An 18,798-nucleotide genomic window follows, 5' to 3' on the forward strand; every position below is an offset into this window, starting at 1 on the left:
ATACAATGTCCGATCTGCCTCAAACTTCACATGTTTGACAAGAGTCCTGGCCTGAAGACATCTACATTCCAATATTCAGTCAAAGTTATAGTGCCACCAACTGGCAGCAGGATGTGTCACTTTTTGAATTTTTTTTGAATCACTGTCTTACTTTCACCCGATTTACTTCAAACTTCATCAGTATAATGTGAAAACATGACAGATATAGACATACAAATGGATTCCTGATATTTTATATGCTGTTGCTATGGCAAAGTGTCAGTTTAATTATCTTTTTGGGTGTTTTTTAGACTTAGCATGCTTGAAATTGTGTGTGTGTGCGTGTGCGTGTGTTTTCTATACATGGGCTTTACAGAAGGTCATTTGCTGTTTTTAAAAAGATACATGTCTTAAAATTAATTATTTACTGATAAAAATCAAATTGATTTAAAAAGTAAATTTCACATGATTTTCTAGTTTATAAGTTGTCTGGGTATCACCAGACCAAGCTCAATTTAAGATTGATCAATGAGCATTATTTGAATGACTCTGTATGCAATTGGATAGTCAACTAAACAGACTACTAAACTCGCCAATAGCGTGCCAGGTGAATAAGTTAGCCTGTGATTTGTTTCCACAAAAGTGTAACAGAAGCAGTAGAAATGAATGTACGGGTTTTCAGACTGTGTTGCAGGGCGAAGTCAAATCGCTGGCGGATCAGGCTGGGTTTACCCAGTCAGTCTAAGTAAATTTTATAATAAAATTTAGACGCGCATCTTACTCTTATCTCACACTAATATTAAAATCAATATTAAAATCATCATATTCACATATTTGAAAATTACCTATTATATCATATTACATTAGAATTCATCTATATTTAAATTACATCATGGGTGTGGCTTGTGGTCATAGCGGCACCAGCTGCTGCGGTAAATGTGGCATATTTGAGCGATTTTAAAATACTCTCCTGTTTAAATGCATATTGCCTGTCTTGCACAATTTGCCTGAAGCCACCGGGGTGGTGGTGCCACTGGCTTGGGCCCGTCATCGCTGCTCGCAGCTTTAATTGACATTTGAATTTGCATGTATTCATTGTGGCAAGGCTGTGGTTCAATTATCAAAAATTGTCATCTGTGTAGTCAGGAATGCGGAAATTAACAAATTCACTAGATTTTGGAGTAAAGCTAGAGGGTGCTAACAAACAACTGAATAACACCAATAGGTCACAATATGTCACACATGTAAGAAAAGGAGGGGCCATCATTTCATTAGTAATATATTAAATGTAATAGTAATGTCATATGCCTGCAACAATTCTGGCTGACATGTACTATCAGGTGAAGGTGGTTCTTACCAGGCGGTTTTCATCAAACACCTCAAAAAGAAGCCTGTGGTTTTGTGGACAAACCTGCAGACATGACAGAAGAGAGAATGCAAAGTTATGCAATGTTTTTGAGTAACATTGTCGAAGAAATACAATTTAAAAAACAAAAATAGAATGGCTAATAAGAAAAACACACACTTTTCAGTCACATGCAAGCTACCTAACGCAGGCATTTGCTATGTAGATATAAAACCATTTCATTGGTGGAGCAGCTTTCTGAGATTCAGGGGTGCCAACCCTGATTATGGTGTGAATGTGAGAAAAGTACTGTAATGACTGAGTGTGCGAGTGTGTGTGTTGGGGGGTGTTCATTATCGTAAGCTTAGAATAGCACCTATAAATCATGTCCGTGTGAATGGACTCCTAAATGAAGCAGCTCTGCGGCGCCGGAACACAATCTTTCACTAGATTGTTTTACATATGAGCAACATTGCCGGCCATCGACGTCACACAAAATGATGTGCTGATTCTAATAATAGATTATTACAATTCCAGAGGTGCTGAAAGGTGAGGTATAATAACAGATTACAATGCGCTGATTTCTTGATAGCTCTGGGCAGAGTCGAGATTCAATAAAGAACAAAATTGCAGACTACATTTTTAGCAGGGTGCCTTCCTGTACAAAATCTTTTCTCGTTTTCACAGCAGGTGAATCTATGAATTAGATGAGGCTGGTTTGGCTTGTGTGGGATAACAAAAATAAATAAATACATTAAAAAAATTGGAAACAAGCTACTTACTCTAAAATGGAATTCCTCGTTCCATTTGGGATTGAGAGTCTGAAAAAGAACCAAACATGTTCATTTGTGTGTTTCAACAGTTTATGTGATACTGATTTGTTTCTGTTTAAAACACTAACAAATAATTCAACAGGTAGTTTTATTAACTATAACACGTTTTCCACAATTACGACCTTGCCGTTCTTCACATTATCAAAATGAAATGAAAAAACAGGTAATATATGGGAAATAAAGCATTAATACTTTGTGTATTATAATGTATTTTAAAAATGCCATAAAAACAATAATAATTCTGGAAATGCTAATGTCATAGTAATACAAAAAACCTACAGCAGTTACATAAATGTCACATATAATTATACTTTAAAGTCATATTACAAATCCCATATACAACTTTTCAATTCTATCCAAATGTTTAAATTCAATTCTGAATCGTCATACCATATTGATAAGATATTTAAATGAGAAGGCAAAAACCTAAAAAAACAACCTTGATTATATTGGAGAATGAGGAGTGGATCATTTCATCCAGTTATTTTAACAGCAGTGACGAGTATTTATCTTGCTGAGATTTACAACACAAAGGAAATTTAGAATAGACCGTTGGCTAATATTTACTATACTTGAATAAAATATTTTATGGTAGCTTACAGAGAAAAGATAAATAGAGGAAGGGGGAGGGGGAGAGGGGTTAGTCCCGACATTCAGTCAGAGAGAGTGCACCGGCCCTTGACTGGTATTGATCCTTTTAAGTGGAAGAAGAACTTCATCATTAAGTCAACATGGCAGACCGATGGACAATTTAATTTAAATGTCCTCAGAGGAGTACATTAATTGATTTAACAAATGTAGAAACAAACATGTATAGAGACAACTGAATGCTTCCATTTCAAATTCATTTTACAGTGTTCATTCGCAATCCTACTTAAAGGTCGAATCTCAGATTTTCAATGTGGTCTCAAACCTAAAATAAGACCCTAATTAAAAATGACATCTGCACAAGAACTGAATGATTGGCGGGTCATAAACATATGTGTGTAAACTGATATGATTCACGCACACAAACATGCAGGATGCTGTAAATATGTCTGCTTTATTGGTCTGTGAACTGTGTCGAAGCTTGTGAAAATAGTTTGGGTTATTTAAACGTAGAAATACACCCAGGTGTAAATTATACAGGAAGAAAAACTACATTTTACAACATATAACTGCTCTTACATGTTTAAATGTTTCTCTCTTAGACACTTTTTTTTAAATATTCCTCAATTTAACAGTATACAGTAAACACTAATAATTACCTACATTTATTTTGTCACAAAGAGACATCCAAGGATATTTGAGTGATGATTGAACAAATCATTGAATTATAGTTCGGAATCGATTCACTTAAACAAACGGTTTGAGCTGAATCACAGAATTTCCTCATCAGCAAAAATAAACCCGCCAACTCCGATTCATTATCTTATGTCTTTGCTCATCTCTTTTATTGTAAAAGTCAGCAAGTAATGCTGGTGAACTGAAATCCTCTCTCCATAGTTGCAGTGACTAAATCGCTTATGGCGGCCAGGGTATTCTTGCTCCCAATTTGATTCTTCCTGACATGCCCACTGTGTCTGACAATCAACTGCTTGCTTGGTTATCCTACTTGGCAATACAAACAAATCAAGTCAACTGGAGGTTCCTTTTCTACACATCCAATATTCAACTACTGTTCCCCTAACAACTAGTCCCACAGGGCTCTGCATTCAGGCCGACGACATTATCTGTGGCTCTGTTATCAAACCACATGGTTTCTCTTAGCAGTGTTATGCCAACAACACTCTCCGTTCTAGATCCTATAATCTCCCTCCATTTCCACTTTCTTCATAGTCTGCATCTCTCACGTTCCAGAATAGATAACCAATCATCACCTTAAGCTTAACCTAGACATGGCTGACTTCCTCTTACTCTCAGCAGCCTTTAGTCAATCCATCTCCACGTCTGTTGAAGGCGTTATCAGTTATAGTTGTAACTCCAGCCTAAACAGACGAATCTTTTCATAGCCTGAAACCCAAATTTACTGTAAGCTATCTTTGTCTAATTGTAATTGTAAAAGGCAATTGCCTATTGTAAACCTAGTTTTAAACTGGCATCACACCAGCTATGCATATGTAAACTCAAAGCACATAAGTAAATAAGGAAAAAATGTCTTCAATATTGAGAAAGCTTCCTAAACCTCTAATTACATACAGTATATTTAGTGTCAAATAAGTTTGACACTAAATATAAAAAACTCTTTTTTTTTTTTACATTATGGATATGATTTAAAGGTCCCGTTCTTCGCGATTTCATCTTTCAAACTTTAGTTAGTGTGAAATGTTGCTGTTAGAGCATAAATAATACCTGTAAAATTATAAAGTTCAAAGGTCAATGCCAAGCGAGATATTTTATTTAACAGAAGATCCCTTTCAAAGCCTACAGCGAACGGCCGGTTTGTACTACACCCCTGCACTTCCTTGCATGAACGACGTCACTAGAACCGTTTGTTGACTAACCCTCCGCCCACAAGAACACTCAAAATAGAGGCCGTGGTCTGCATATCCCCATTATGGTAAGAGGCGGGACCTTTCCGGGCAAAGTGCGCTAAGCTGCTGTCCAATCACAACACGGGAAGTGCTGGCCCAATCAGAACTCGTTACGTATTTCTGAAGGAGGGACTTCATAGAATAAGGAAATCATCAGGCCGTTTTTAGGACAGAGGAAACAGCGCTGTACAGATAAGTAAATAGTGTGAAAAATACTGTTTTTTTACACGCGCAACATGAACTCATGTTATATTGCACACTGTAAACAATCTTTTTTTTTCTTTTTTTTTAAGCAATATTTGCTATTTATAATGAAACTTTCTGTAAAACTTCATGCTTTATTTTTATTTCATTTCCATAAAATAAAATAAAAATACGAGTGCTATAAGCCTTCCTGACTATTTTAATTGTAATAAGTACAAAGTCCATCAATAAGCATTAATGAAAATCTAAGACTAAATGTTTCGTCTAGGCCTATAGTAAAATATACATGTAGATATATTTCATAATGGGTGTATTTACACTTTAAATTAAATCTGGCCATAAACATACGTCTTTGTTTTGATGAGACAAGATGCTCTGCTGCGATGTGCCACTGGCCATTGAGTTCCCAGACTTGTCTATCAAAGCAGGACGCCTAAGGCATCCGTCAACACTGAGACCTGAGGAACGAGGAGGCTTATGTTCCACACAGCAGTGCATTGTCAGCTATTAATAACCTGACAATTCTGCAGTCACAGCACAGGAGACTCCAGAGTAAGGACTTTCTGATTACTGACTTAATGGAACTGAATGGACCCAAATGCTGACTGACTTGCAAAGTCGATTTATCGCCTGCTTGAGACTAAACTCTTAGTTTACGTGTCAAGAATATGTCCAGGAGATATTTCGCCAGTACCTGTACCAGTACCAAACGGTTCCTTTTTTCGGTACTTAAGAGATGCATCAATAACTGTAAAGAAACTGTAATTTATAGAGGCGTTATTGACATAATGCCAGAGCTGCCTTGGTTTCCCACTGTCTGTGATGTTTGTTCACTGTAATATTTACCAGGAAATAGTATGCTATAGCTACTTAATTAATTGAATTCATAAAAAACAACCATATTATTATTTTTGTTTTAAAATATTTTTCCATTAATTGTTGTGCATTTTCTGGTAATCAAATGAAGACATAAAACATGAATTCATCTCTTAATTTAATAATAAATTTAAAAAAATCTTTAAAAAAAACTGCACAAACCGAGCTTTATACTGATAAAATTAAAACATGGAAGAAAAATTGTGATATATTACTAAAAATAAAAAATAGTTTGATTGTTAATAATTATTACATTAGCGTTAGTATCATTAGTACACTGAGACATATCTAAATTATACTGCAAAATAGTATTTCTCAAGTTAAACCAAACTTTTAATGTTTCTGTGTGCTTATGACATGACAGTAGTTCAAATGAACTCAGATGAAACGGCTCTCAGAGTGGCTCTGAAGATGACGAACATGCGTTTATGTCCTTAATCAGAGTTAAAAAAATGTCCTGACTCTTCCCAGATTAATAATGGCAGTGAACAGCAGCCCAAAATGTAAAGACCAAAAAAATGCATCCATCCATAATAAATGTAATCCACACTACGCCCGGGGTTGTGTTAATAAAGGCCTTCTGAAAAGAACCAATGGGTTTTTGTAAGAAAAATTTTAGGGCTGTCCAACTATTATTTTTTTTAATCGTGATTAATCGCATGATTGTCATGAGTTAACTCGTGATTAATCGCAATTTAATCGCAGATTTTTATTTGTTGTAAATGTATCTTAAATTAAGTTTGAATTCAGTTTTTAATACTCTAATCAACATGGGTATATGGACAAATATGCATGCTTTATGCAAATGTATGTTTATTATTAGTGAAACCATATAATACTTATTCAATAATAATCAATAAAACAGCATGAAGACTAGATATTTATCAAAGGTCATAGATGTTTATCAAAGAACTCGTTCATGTCTCTTAAGCCTAGCTAAAAATAAAAGCTAAAAACAGTTCGTATGAAAAACTGGTTAATGTGAAAGCTGTCATGCGGACCTGTGAGCATACCAGTACCACACCACGCCCGGAGGAGGTCCATATTCCACGAGTAGGAATATAGTGAGGCCTTTTAAGGCGCGCTCTCTATTGAACTGCCGGTATTTCGCGTCTGCGCATCGAACTATGCCTCGATTCACGTGAACAGTGTGAAGAACACGGCGACCTGTGTAAGTAAAACCAGACTCAAGTAAAACGAAAGACCTGTGCATTCGTTTTAGCCGATTTTAATGCATTTAGTTCAATAAAGCACATGTACTGTAAGTGGTGATGTGTCAATGATTTACCTCAGACATGAGCGAGAGTGAGCTTCAGTGTATTCACGCATCGCGCTCGGACTGCAGAGAATGTGCTCAATGTAAACTAACTTTTCTTTCGAACTGGTGTCTATGGTTAAACAGAAAATATGGTAGCTTATAGGCAATAACTGCACTTTTGGTTTAGAATATTAATGATAACCATTTTCCTTTTAATGTTTGCTGCTGCATCCTTTACGTCTATGGCTTATCCCAATTTCTCCAACTACGGGCTATGGATCAAACAGAAAATGCGCTCTGCGTTAACACGCGTTAATAAATGTAGTGCCGTTAAAATTAACTTGTGTTAACGTGTTTACTTTGACAGCCCTAAAAAATATACATAATACACACTTGATAAAGTAAAATATCTAGCTTGCATCTAGCGGACTGCAGTCTGTATTCAACAAAAAAGCATATAAATAACCTCTAGATTGTATTCTTTTGAAATAATGCCATATACACCTAGGTGGGCTTGAGGGTGAGTAAAATAAACTAACTATGGGTGACTCTCTCAAATACATTTTCTAAAGAACATTATTCATCATAACTATTGCATTATTCTCTTAAAACACATGTTTAAGCATTATCTGGTTAGTCAACTAAATGTACTGCACAGCCTACAAGACATGTGCATCAAAACAAAGCATGCACTTTGCTTTCAAGAGGTCTGTGAATGTTACACCAAGGCTCATTTCAATTGCTAATTTCTGGTGACGTTATCTTAAGTGACTTCTCTGGGCATCGTTGTTTATTTCCTTGTGTGTGCATTCCAAGGACAAACAGAAGTATAAACAGGGAAGCATAAATTAGTACTCCATTACCATCAATGTACATACAGAATTTGCTCCACTATCTCTGACCCTCCCTCAACAAGCACTTCATGTCATGAAATCTGTTAATAACATAACTGGGTAATAATTTACCTAAGATTTAAAAAAAAAAAAAAAAAACGATATAAGACTATGTTTTACATAAAAGGAAATTAAGCTTATTTTAAAATATAATGGTTTAAAGACAGTAAAGCATATTTTGTTCCTCAGTTCACAGTATAATAATGTAAACATAGTTTGCAAAAATGTGCATGGTCCTGAATTCTTAAAACAATACTGTTGCATCATATTTTTCAAGGCCTGACAAAACTATGAAAGCCCATGCAGTAGTGCCACCTGTCTATGGAAGTACTCCTCCTAGTGGCAGTGGCTTTAGCATCTTGAACAATCACCTGTTTATCTCATCACTTCATTACTTTCCTAAAATCTCTCAGAAACTTTAAACTAAAATCTAAATGTCACAGCTGCGGAGTGTAACAAAGACTCACCTTTTTGATGGTTTTCGTTTGTACTAAGGCAAGCTCTCGGTTTTCATCAGCGACATATAGGGAGAGTTTGACATATGGATCGCTGAAGGGGAAACAAAGAGAAACACACATAAGACCTTCCCACAAAAACAATTTAAAAAATTTAAATTAAAAGTTTATGCTATCAAAAACTAGAAAAGATGAAGATTCAATACATGTATTAAACAGTGTATTAATATTTTTTACAAGACCGATGGATAAATTTCACTAATCTCTATAACGTACCTTGTGCTTGTCAGGCAATTAAATAATGAAATGACAAATGTGTCATGTTTTGGCATTGGGAAAATAAGGAGATGAGCTAGTATGTTAAAAGCTATGATAGATATAGTGTATATGGCCAAAAGTTTTGGGACACCTGCCTTTACATCCACATTAACTTTAATGACATCCCAATCTAAATCCGTAGGGTTTAATATGGAGTTGGGCCACCCTTTGCAGCTATATCAGCTTCAACTATTCTGGGAAGGCTTTCCACGAGGTTTAGGAGTGTGTTTAAGGGAATTTTTAAACATTCATCTAGAAGCGCATTTGTGAGGTTAGGCACTGATGTTTGTACGAGAAGGCCTGGCTTGCAGTCTCTGCTCTAATTCATCCCAAAGGTGTTCTATCGGGTTGAGGTCAGGACTCTGTGCAGGCCAGTCAAGTTTCTCCACTCCAAACTCACTCATCCATGTCTATATGAACCTTGCTTTGAGCACAGCTGCGCAGTCATGTTGGAAAAGGAAGGGGCCATCCCCAAACTATTAACACAAATTTGGGAGCATGGAATTGTCCAAAATGTCTTGGTATGCTGAAGCAGTAAGATTTCCCTTTACTGGAAATAAGGGGCCATGCCCAACTCCTGAAAAACAACTTTTCATGCGCTGACCCCGCTCTGTGATTTCACATGGCCTATGACTTTGTGGCTGAGTTGCTATTGTTCCCAATTGCGACCACTTTGTTATAATACCGCTAACCGGACTAATTGTTTTTTACTCTTAAGTAGTACTCACTGTACTCTTAAGTATCATACAAACCAAAGTACAAGTTAATCAATTTATATACCCAACCTAGATACAAATGTGCTGCTTGAAGTATGAAATATTGTATTTTTGTATAAACATTAATGGGATGATGATGAGATTACATATGCAAAAAAGGTTTTGCAGATTTTTCAGAATAGCATCTGCATATCCTAACTCAACTAACACTAAACATTAAGCAATAGGTCTGGGTGAGGTAAAGTTGGAAAAGTGGTCAGGAAACCGGAAGGGAGACAAAGAAAGGAAGCCATTAAAAAATTAAGGATTAGCACAGCAAAATTCATTAGCTTACCAAACAGGAACAATTAAACGTACAATGAGCGACTAAATCGAACAATAGGTCAGATGCACATTGAGCCTGTATCCCATATGGAAAAGTTGTATAATAATCTTACAAGATGGATATGATTGACAGTAGTACATTTCAACATATTTTACAATCAACTGTAAAGTTCTATACTGTAAGTGGTTAATTTCATAGTATGAAACTTAAGGTAAATAAAGGACTGCAAATATCATCAAGCTATTATGAGACAAAAATGTAAGGGACAAATGTGCTTTCACTGTATGATTATAGGAAAACACACACATTCGGACGTCAATCAGACTTTGAATTTTGTACAGCTATTCATTTATCACTACATATAGTCAAGTCACCTTTATATGGCGCTTTATACAATACAATTGTTTCAAAGCAGCTTTACAGTGATAACAGGAAAATTATGCATTTCAGAGTGTTGTTCGGATGAAGTCAGAGTTGATTTAGTTTTTTGTAAAGAGACGTTGTACTAAAGCTGTGTCCACCAGCTGAAAAACGCCTAGCTGTGAGTGTTTGAGAGAATTTTGGGAGTGCAGTGCTTTAATTTCCAGTGAAGACTTCAGTTTCTTGCTATGATATGAAGTGTTACTAGTATCTAATTTTGTACTAGTATCTAAAAGTGTTACTAGTATCTAAACAGTTTGTTTCTGTATTGTTTCTATACAAAAATGTTGATACAAAGTAAAGCATTTCCTCTGATTCTTGTTTTAAATGATTTAGTTCTGTTATTATGCTTGTAGTCATCTGTTGACAAAGTACAGTGTACACCATGATTGGACGGTTGGGTAAAAAACTGACAGTGATGAGCGCCTGTGTTTTACACAAAGTTGAACATCCTTTAACTCCCAGCGACCGGTAAAAAAAAAAAAAAAGTAAAAGCGCTCAGCATCTCGTTTACACTCCTGCTATTTTAAAAATGCACCACTCCCATAAAAAAAAAAAAAAAAAACTTTTTTTTTTGTCCCGTGGCTAGCATATTATATATATATATATATATAAGTTTTGGTGGACATAATGAATCAAAACATTATGACCAGTCACATGTAAAGCAAACAAAAAATCCTAACAAGGTCACATATCAAGTTCTGAGTCGATTAGATATTTAGTGAACAATCAGTTCAAGCAGAAATTCTGTCTTGTTTAGTTTTGACTTGCTTGCAACTTATTACACTTATTCTCGTTTGCTAAGCTGAACAGCCAACCAGGAGTTCTCTCTCACTGACAGCCTGACGCCGATTCTTCATGATGAATCAGCAAAAAAATTCCAATGGCATCCGACTATAGCTAACGATGCGGAACACACCAGAAAAACTAAGCCGGCCGAAGCTTGGAGCCCTGGCTTAAGAGACTTTGGCAAGGGCCAAACGACTGGGTCAGAGGAGGCTTGTGTGTTGCTTCCAGTCAGCAGTGATGAGGATTTACCAACAGTGGGCCAAGGAGGGAGAAACCACAAACAGACGAGTGTTCGGGCGCCCAAGGCTCCGTGATGCACGAGGGCAACAAAGCCCATCCCATCTGGTCTACTGTGGCACAAGCCTCACACAATTTGAATGATGGGAAGAATGCATCACAACACACTCTACTGCATATAAGGGCTACGTAGCTGAAGAACAATACAAGTTCCTATGATGACCCTTGTCCACCGTTAAAAGGGCCTATGGGCATGCAAGCATCATAAATGGACCTTGGAGGAGTGGAAGGAGGTCACTTGGTCCAATGAGTCATTTTCTTTTATATCACGCAGATGGCAGTGTACATGTGTGCCCTTTACTTAGAGAGGTGATGGCACCAGGATGCACAGTGGTATGACGACAAGCCGGTGGAGGGAGTGTGATGCTCTGGTCAATGTTCTGCTGGAAAACCCCGGGTTTGTAAATTTGACATGTGCCACCTACCTAAGGTAGAGCCCTTCATGACAATGATGTTCCCTGGTGGAAGTCGCCTCTTTCAGCAGTTTAATGCACCCTGCACATATTGTTAAGGAATGGTTTGAGGAACAGGATGAAAAGATGGCATTGATCTGGCCTCCAAATTTCCCAGATCTCAATCCAGCTATAAACAGACAGTCTTCCAGAGTTCATACCTCAGCAGGTTGTTTTGGCAGCAAGTGGAATGGCCAACAGCATATTAGGCAGGTGGTCTTAATGTTTTGGATGATCAGCGTATGATCAGAGTAGAGAATTTTACAACTGAAACTTGTAAGCGATTACACTGACTTTGCATACAACAAGGAGACGTGAAGACCGTCACATGACAACAAACACAAAGTTCAAGGGAAAATGTCATCATAGTCGTCTTTTTAAGAACTCAATGGAATTTTACTGAATTTACTGAAAACAAAACATTACTGAAAAACAAAAACAGAAAGTGTTGTAGAAAAACAGCAAGCCGTGTGACTAGAAACTGCTGATTTGACTGGATCCCAGGTGGCTTACTCTCTCCGTAAGGGTCTAGTGGTTGTTTTCATGCTGGTTCATAATACTAACAGACACCTTTCCCCCACATCGAATATACTCTTACATTTTAAAATTACAAAATCTTTGCATTTATGCATGTGCTAGGTGAAAAAAAACCCACACAAAACCTGTTTTTAAGTATGGTCTAAACCCAATTTCCAATCCTGAACTGCCATTATCAATTATATTATATAATTGGAAACAATCTTATGTCATAGCATCCCAATAATGACATATATAAGCTTATATAGACATATATTATATGTTAGCTTATTTAATTCTTAAAACGATGTACTTCAAAATCGCCAGCACAGTATCTACTTTCAGTAATTAGTATAAGTAGGATATGTAAATTGGGTTTCAGCCTGAAAATCACTGCTACAAGCTCAGCATTTTCATTCACTGGCTCCTGGAAGAGTTATTTAGCTTCCTTTCCTTTTCTTTTAGACTGCTGTGCAGCTGAAAATGGTCTTCTCTGGTTTTTAATTGCAGTGTCTGGATTCCCCGTCGCCTCCAATTGAATGTTTATACAAGGATTCGGCCTTCTTGATTAGGAAAAACAATATACCACTTTTAAGACTGGACTTTGTAAACACATTATGCATCTTGAACAAAGATGAATGTTCGCTGGCTATAAAAGGGAATGTCACTTCCAGAAGCAGATTAAAAAATGTGATGAATGATACATTTATGTGCAGATGTAAAAGGATAGTGTATAAATATAAAAAGTGTACAACAACTGACAAATATGTTTAAATCATTCTGAGAATAGCCTGAAGACAAAGGCAAGAGCCTGCTTCGGAATTTCTTGGATCTCTTGGCCAGCACTAGAGAAACCCCAGATGCCCAAATCACTGTCCCATTTTCCCGCGTTAAAGGCCACGGAGCTGCTCAGGTGTCATAAGAACACTAACAGTGCACACCGTTACCATAGAGATGAGCGACTTTGTCACGGGGGACTTGGTTCGGTTGGCCTACCTCACTGTGTGCAAAAAGCAGAAATGAGAAGGGAAATACAAAACAAAAAAAGGGACTCCGAGACAGAGGACACTCTCAACTGACTGATCTCAACAGACTCAAGTAAAGTAAAATAAAGGTAAACAGGATTATTGACTGCGTGTGCAAAAAACTGCAGCTTCATTGACATTTTCAATGACTTTCAAGGTTGATAGAAATCTGCTGTCAAATAACAACACAAGGTTTAAGACCTATGCAGCTCAATGTAAAATGGCTTGCAACAAATATAAGAGAAAGATGAACTTAAACTAAAATTAGTGAAACAAATATATATTGATAAAGAATCCCAAACCAAAAACACACCGCGTGTTGCATATTTGCCAACACAAAATCTGAACTGCTCAAAACAGGAAACTGACTTTTCTGCTTTTCTGCTTTTCTGTAGATCTTTCTGCCAAAACAAATTTAAGCAACATGCGATATATCATGTTCAAATCTGAAAAACACCGGATGTCTCACTCACTCCATCCTTTTCTTTTTTTCTTTGATAAGAGGTCGCCTTTTGCTAAGCATGTGGGCTCTCTGGCTATGTTCAGACTGTCAGTCCAATTGCTTATCCGATTTTAATCTGATCTAAAATGATTGACTGTCCACATTGTGTATCGCAACTGTTCCGATCCAATTTGTGTCTCTCATACCACTTCTGGTCTAGCCTGGATGCCCGCCGAACTCAGCCCCGCCCACAACATCTGAGCTCGGGCAGTTCATTCTGGACTTGATCTATAGAGGAGTAATTATGCCTGAAAAATTAAATTGTCAGGGCGATGATGGACAGATGATAAACAGTAACGTAATCATGCACGTCATCAAAGGCGCTTGGGTTGAATTTGTTCTAATCCTAAACGGAGAACTTGTTCGTATATCCATTCACCTTCACTATTTCTCTATGATCATGTTGGTAAGTTTCCTTAAATTATTCTTTTTTTTTTTTGGACAACACCGGCAAAATATTTATTTGACCTCATTCTAACGTTACTACTCTTACGTTGCAGACAGGGTTGCCAAGTTTTTACAACAAAACCCGCCAACTACTAATCCAAAACAATAGCTTCTCCAGACGAAAACGGCGCATGGGGTGTAAAATGCGTGTTATTTTGACAAGGTTGCCTGCTAAAATCCACCTTCCTGGGTCTATACATCACATAATTGGGGTCGCTTCAACCTGCGGACATGGATAACAACCCGCAGAAAAGAAACGCAGCCGTGGCAACACAGTGTAGTTAAGTTCTGTTAACATTTGACAACTAACATTATGCGTCGCTCGGTTGCTCTGATTGGTTGTAGGTCTATCCGATTGATCTCTTTCCTGGGCAGTTTTAGACTCATATTCTGACTAGAATTCAGTATAACCATGTCAGGCTATCTCTGGTCACTAACAGCAATTGAATTGTTGATATCAAGAATTGAAAAGTTGATATCAAGAATTCATATCTTGGGAATTATTAAAAGTCAAAACTGCTTGCCACAGATGTTGTCTTATTTACAAAATGACAATGTGTATTCGCCGCACTGGTCTACTGCGTCTCATAAGGCAGCGGCAAAAACGTAGGAGCCTTGTTTGTGTGGATTTATTTTGTCCTTTCATCTGCAGGTTTCAAAACATGTCTCCGTTACATTGTCTTTTTCTGCTCGTCCAGCACAACACCAAAACCTTGTTTCTGTAGCGACTTTCAACATGTTTCCTAAAACAACGTCTGGCATTTTTATTTGGTGTGAGAAAGTCACATAAACCACACGAAAAGCGCCGTTCGCACTTGCAAAATCTGATAGGATTTCAATCGGCTATGCAAAAAAAAAATCTGATTTGGACTGACAATCTGAATGCAGCCTCTGAGCGAACTGTGCCAGCATAGTCAAAGACTTCCAGAAATGAAGTGCAGATGTTAGGTATGGATTTCATTTATTTTCAGGATTCAATATATATCAAGTAGTCAAAAGAGATATAAAATGAAGCAGACGTTCTGTGTGGAGTCAGATTTTGTTCAATTAAACCCTCCTCGCTTCTTCCGTTCAGACATCTGTGATGGTGCCTTGTGGCGTTTATTTGCTCAGCTGCACATCTTTTGCTTTAATTAACACAGATGTGGCATCATCCTCATGAACCAAACAAGCCAGAAATATTCATGCTGTTAGTCCATAGAGGAGATACCCATAATGGGTATTAGAATGTATATCTACGGCCAGTGGGAAGTTGGGATACACAAACTCTCACACACAAACACGCTCTAGGACTCTCTGATTGGAGCAGACAGGTCTGATGGAGCCTACAGTAGATCAGCACAGTTAGAACATAAGGAGCTGTGACGTCTTCACCACAGGAGCAAGGGAGAGACAGAAAGAAAGAGAAAACTGGGAGAGCGGAAGGAGAAGGAGCCAGATACAAGCCATTCTACACGTCAATTTTTCCCTTATTCAAATCAAAAACTGCTGTTTATTTTATAGCATTATATTAAATACAACTTTACCAGTTATTTTTTACTATCTTTCTGAATCTTTTCAACATTGGAGTCCTTTTTTGATGATAACAGAGGCAGATGAGGAGAAGATGGACCACTCAGAGAAAATCTAAATGCTCAATATGACAAAAGAATTTACACATTTCAGTTAAAAGAACTTGTCATCTTTTTGATAAAATTTTATGTAATATATAATAAATATGTATAATCCATGGCTAGCTGTGCATTAAACTAAAAAGATTATCAACAGTTATGGCTTGTTAGATTTAGCATTCTCCCTGCTTTAATCAAACAGAGATAGTGTGTAAGATTACTTATTTATTTTGAATGAATAAATTATAGTGTTTAGAGAGAGAGAGAGAGAGAGAGAGAGAGAGAGAGAGAGAGAGAGAGAGAGCAGATGTGTTTCTGAATTACCTGCATCTGTGCGGTGTGTGTGTGTGTGTGTGTGTGTGTGTGTGTGTGTGTGTGTTTGTGTTTGTGACAAACCAGGACACAAATGTTTATAATGATATGGGTATGACATGGGAATTACAGAAGAAGGTGACTTGAGGACATTACACATGTCCCCACTTTTCCAAGTGCTTATTAATCATACAGGATGAGTTTTTTTTTGTTTTTTTGTGAAAAACTAAAAATGCAGAATGTTTCTTGTAATGGGTAGGTTTAGGGGCAGGGGCAGTGTAGGTGGGATAGAAAATGCGGTTTTCTACAGTATAAAAACCATCACGTCTATGGAATGTCCTTACATTTCACAAAAACAAATGTGTGTGTGTCAATGAAAACAGCACATTAAAGGGTTAGTTCACCCAAAAATGAAAATGATTTCATTAATTACTCACCCTTATGTCGTTGGACACCCGTAACACCTTCGTTCATCTTCGGAACACAAATGAAGATATTTTTGTTGAAAGCTGATGGCTGAGAAAGGCTTCAGAAAGGCCTCCATCGGCATTCAGTACATTCCCACTGATCCACTCACAAGACCCATAAAGGCTCTAAAAACATCGATACAAAGTCCATCTCACTACAGTGGCTGTACAATCATTTTACCAAGCGACAAGAATAGTTTTTGTGCGCAAAAAAAATCTAAATAATGACTTCACCAAGACAATCCACCAAAGTTATTGTCTTCCGTGTAGGTCTCTGACGTGAACTCACACGTTAGCGGCGCTCCTCCTCTTCCGGGTCATGTATCTGAACGGTGGATCTGCGTCATATTCTCACGCAGGCGTCGAGTTCACGTCAATAACTTGGTGGATAAAGTTGTTATTTTGATTTTTGTGCGCACAATAATACTATTTTCGTCGCATTGTAAAATGATTGTACAGCCGTTGTAGTGAGATGGACTTTGTATCGACGTCTTTAGTGCCTTTATGGGTCTTGTGAGTGGGAATGTACTGAATGCCAATGGAGGCCTTTCTGAAGCCTTTCTCAGCCATCAGCTTTTAACTAAAATATCTTCATTTGTGTTTCAAAGATGAACGAAGGTCTTTCGGGTGTCCAACGACATGAGGGTGAGTAATTAATGAAAGAATTTTCATTTTTGGGTGAACTAAACCTTTAATATAGAACACTGATTTAGCGGACTTGGAGTTACCTGTGCATTTAACATTTTCTTCCAGCTAATCAGAATTGAGTATTCGGACAGATCTTTGTACAGTATGACCGCATTTACTACCCTAAGATTCACCCCAGCCCTATGACAGCAGCTACAAATGGGTACTTGCAAGGGTTTTCACAGTATGACGGTTACCATACATTCATAATTACAAAATACGTGCCTAGTGGTGGTACCAAGATGGCAGCTGAATGAGCTAATTCTTAAATAGAATGTGCTTATATCCAGCTACCACTATTTTATTATAGTATCAATTTGGATGACAATTAGCCAAGTTTAAAGCTATTTAGAGCAATTTCATAGAGGCTAGCAATAGCAAGCAAGCTTTGAAAGCATACGAACCCACCCTCCCTTCAGATGCCTCCCTTAAAAACACATGAACGTGTACATAGCAGATTCTGCAAAGCATCACGAGAAAGGCCATAAAACTACCTTATGTCTCATAGCAAGTACCATTACAATAACAATGCACAAACATCTTACAGAGATCTGACTTGTACCACCTGACTGCTGCAGATTAATTTCGCCATTGATAGTGTTGCCACTGAAACACATAAATATGAGTCAGTGTGTAAACAGCTCTGTGTACATCACAGGTTGCCATCTTGTAATTACGACATGACGTGAATGCAGTCTAAGCTCTTTTTTTTTTGTTCAGAAGGAACTGTAAAAGGCGGATGATGTTTGTTTGCGCCATATGGTAAGTGTCTGTCTACAACTCTGCATAGCCTTACAAAAAGCGTTGATGGTGTGTGATGTCTGTGTAAGGCAAAGGTATAGAAATACACGTTATATGATATAAGACATCCTTGCATTTGGATCGAATGCAATAATTGGATGCATATTTTTTTTGTTTTTGGTTCTGAGACTTACACAGAAGATATATAAACACTTTTTTTAATATTTAATTAATTACTCTAAGGATGTGAAGAGATTTTCAACTAGTATAACAAAGCATTTTTGGAAAACATTGCCATAACATTGCTGTATGCATTTTTTGACTGTACTAAAGCATAAAAATACCATAATATGTTTGCAGATTGTCGGAAAAACATTGAGTTAACATGCTTGCTTCTCTGAAAGACAATGCTACAGTCAGTTATTCTACTATGACTTGCGTTCGGTGTCAGAATGTCTGTTTTTGTTTTGGTCTGCGTTATCCCGCCCACTGCCAATTTATCTACCCAATATTATTTAGACACCTCAGGTTGCCAGGTTTCCCCAGCGTATTGCAGCCATTGAAGCCAGAAAACGAATTGGGTCAGTGATCACAGCTTCTATCCGAACTAAAAAGCCTTGGAATTCATCTAAAAAGCTCTATGACCAGAGGCATATTAAAACACACATATTTTACCTCAGTTATCAACTTACAGTGTAAGGCTCGTTGCCTTCTATTGTCAATTGTCCTTGTTCCTACCGTGTGTCCTCAGTCTGGCAAGCAGCCTGAGCTCTGAAGAGGAGGGGGCGAGGGAAACAATTCTCTCCAATATTTGGAAT

The 18,798-nt window shown here is 37.3% G+C and overlaps 1 protein-coding gene across 3 annotated transcripts in view; it reads right to left on the bottom strand.

The window, feature by feature from the left end:
* The window catches only part of nedd4l (NEDD4 like E3 ubiquitin protein ligase), a 100,789-nt gene that overhangs the window by 58,051 nt on the left and 23,940 nt on the right, over positions 1 to 18,798 (bottom strand). For all 3 annotated transcript variants that reach the window (XM_067423635.1, XM_067423634.1, XM_067423632.1), the window contains exons 3-5: positions 8,369 to 8,450; positions 2,107 to 2,145; positions 1,337 to 1,390 (exon numbers count right to left, since the gene is read on the bottom strand). In XM_067423635.1, coding sequence (XP_067279736.1) covers positions 1,337 to 1,390; positions 2,107 to 2,145; positions 8,369 to 8,450 — 175 coding nt within the window. The remainder of the gene's footprint in view (positions 1 to 1,336; positions 1,391 to 2,106; positions 2,146 to 8,368; positions 8,451 to 18,798) is intronic.

Source organism: Pseudorasbora parva, chromosome 18, assembly GCF_024679245.1.
Source record: "Pseudorasbora parva isolate DD20220531a chromosome 18, ASM2467924v1, whole genome shotgun sequence".
In the NCBI taxonomy this organism is placed as follows: domain Eukaryota; kingdom Metazoa; phylum Chordata; class Actinopteri; order Cypriniformes; family Gobionidae; genus Pseudorasbora; species Pseudorasbora parva.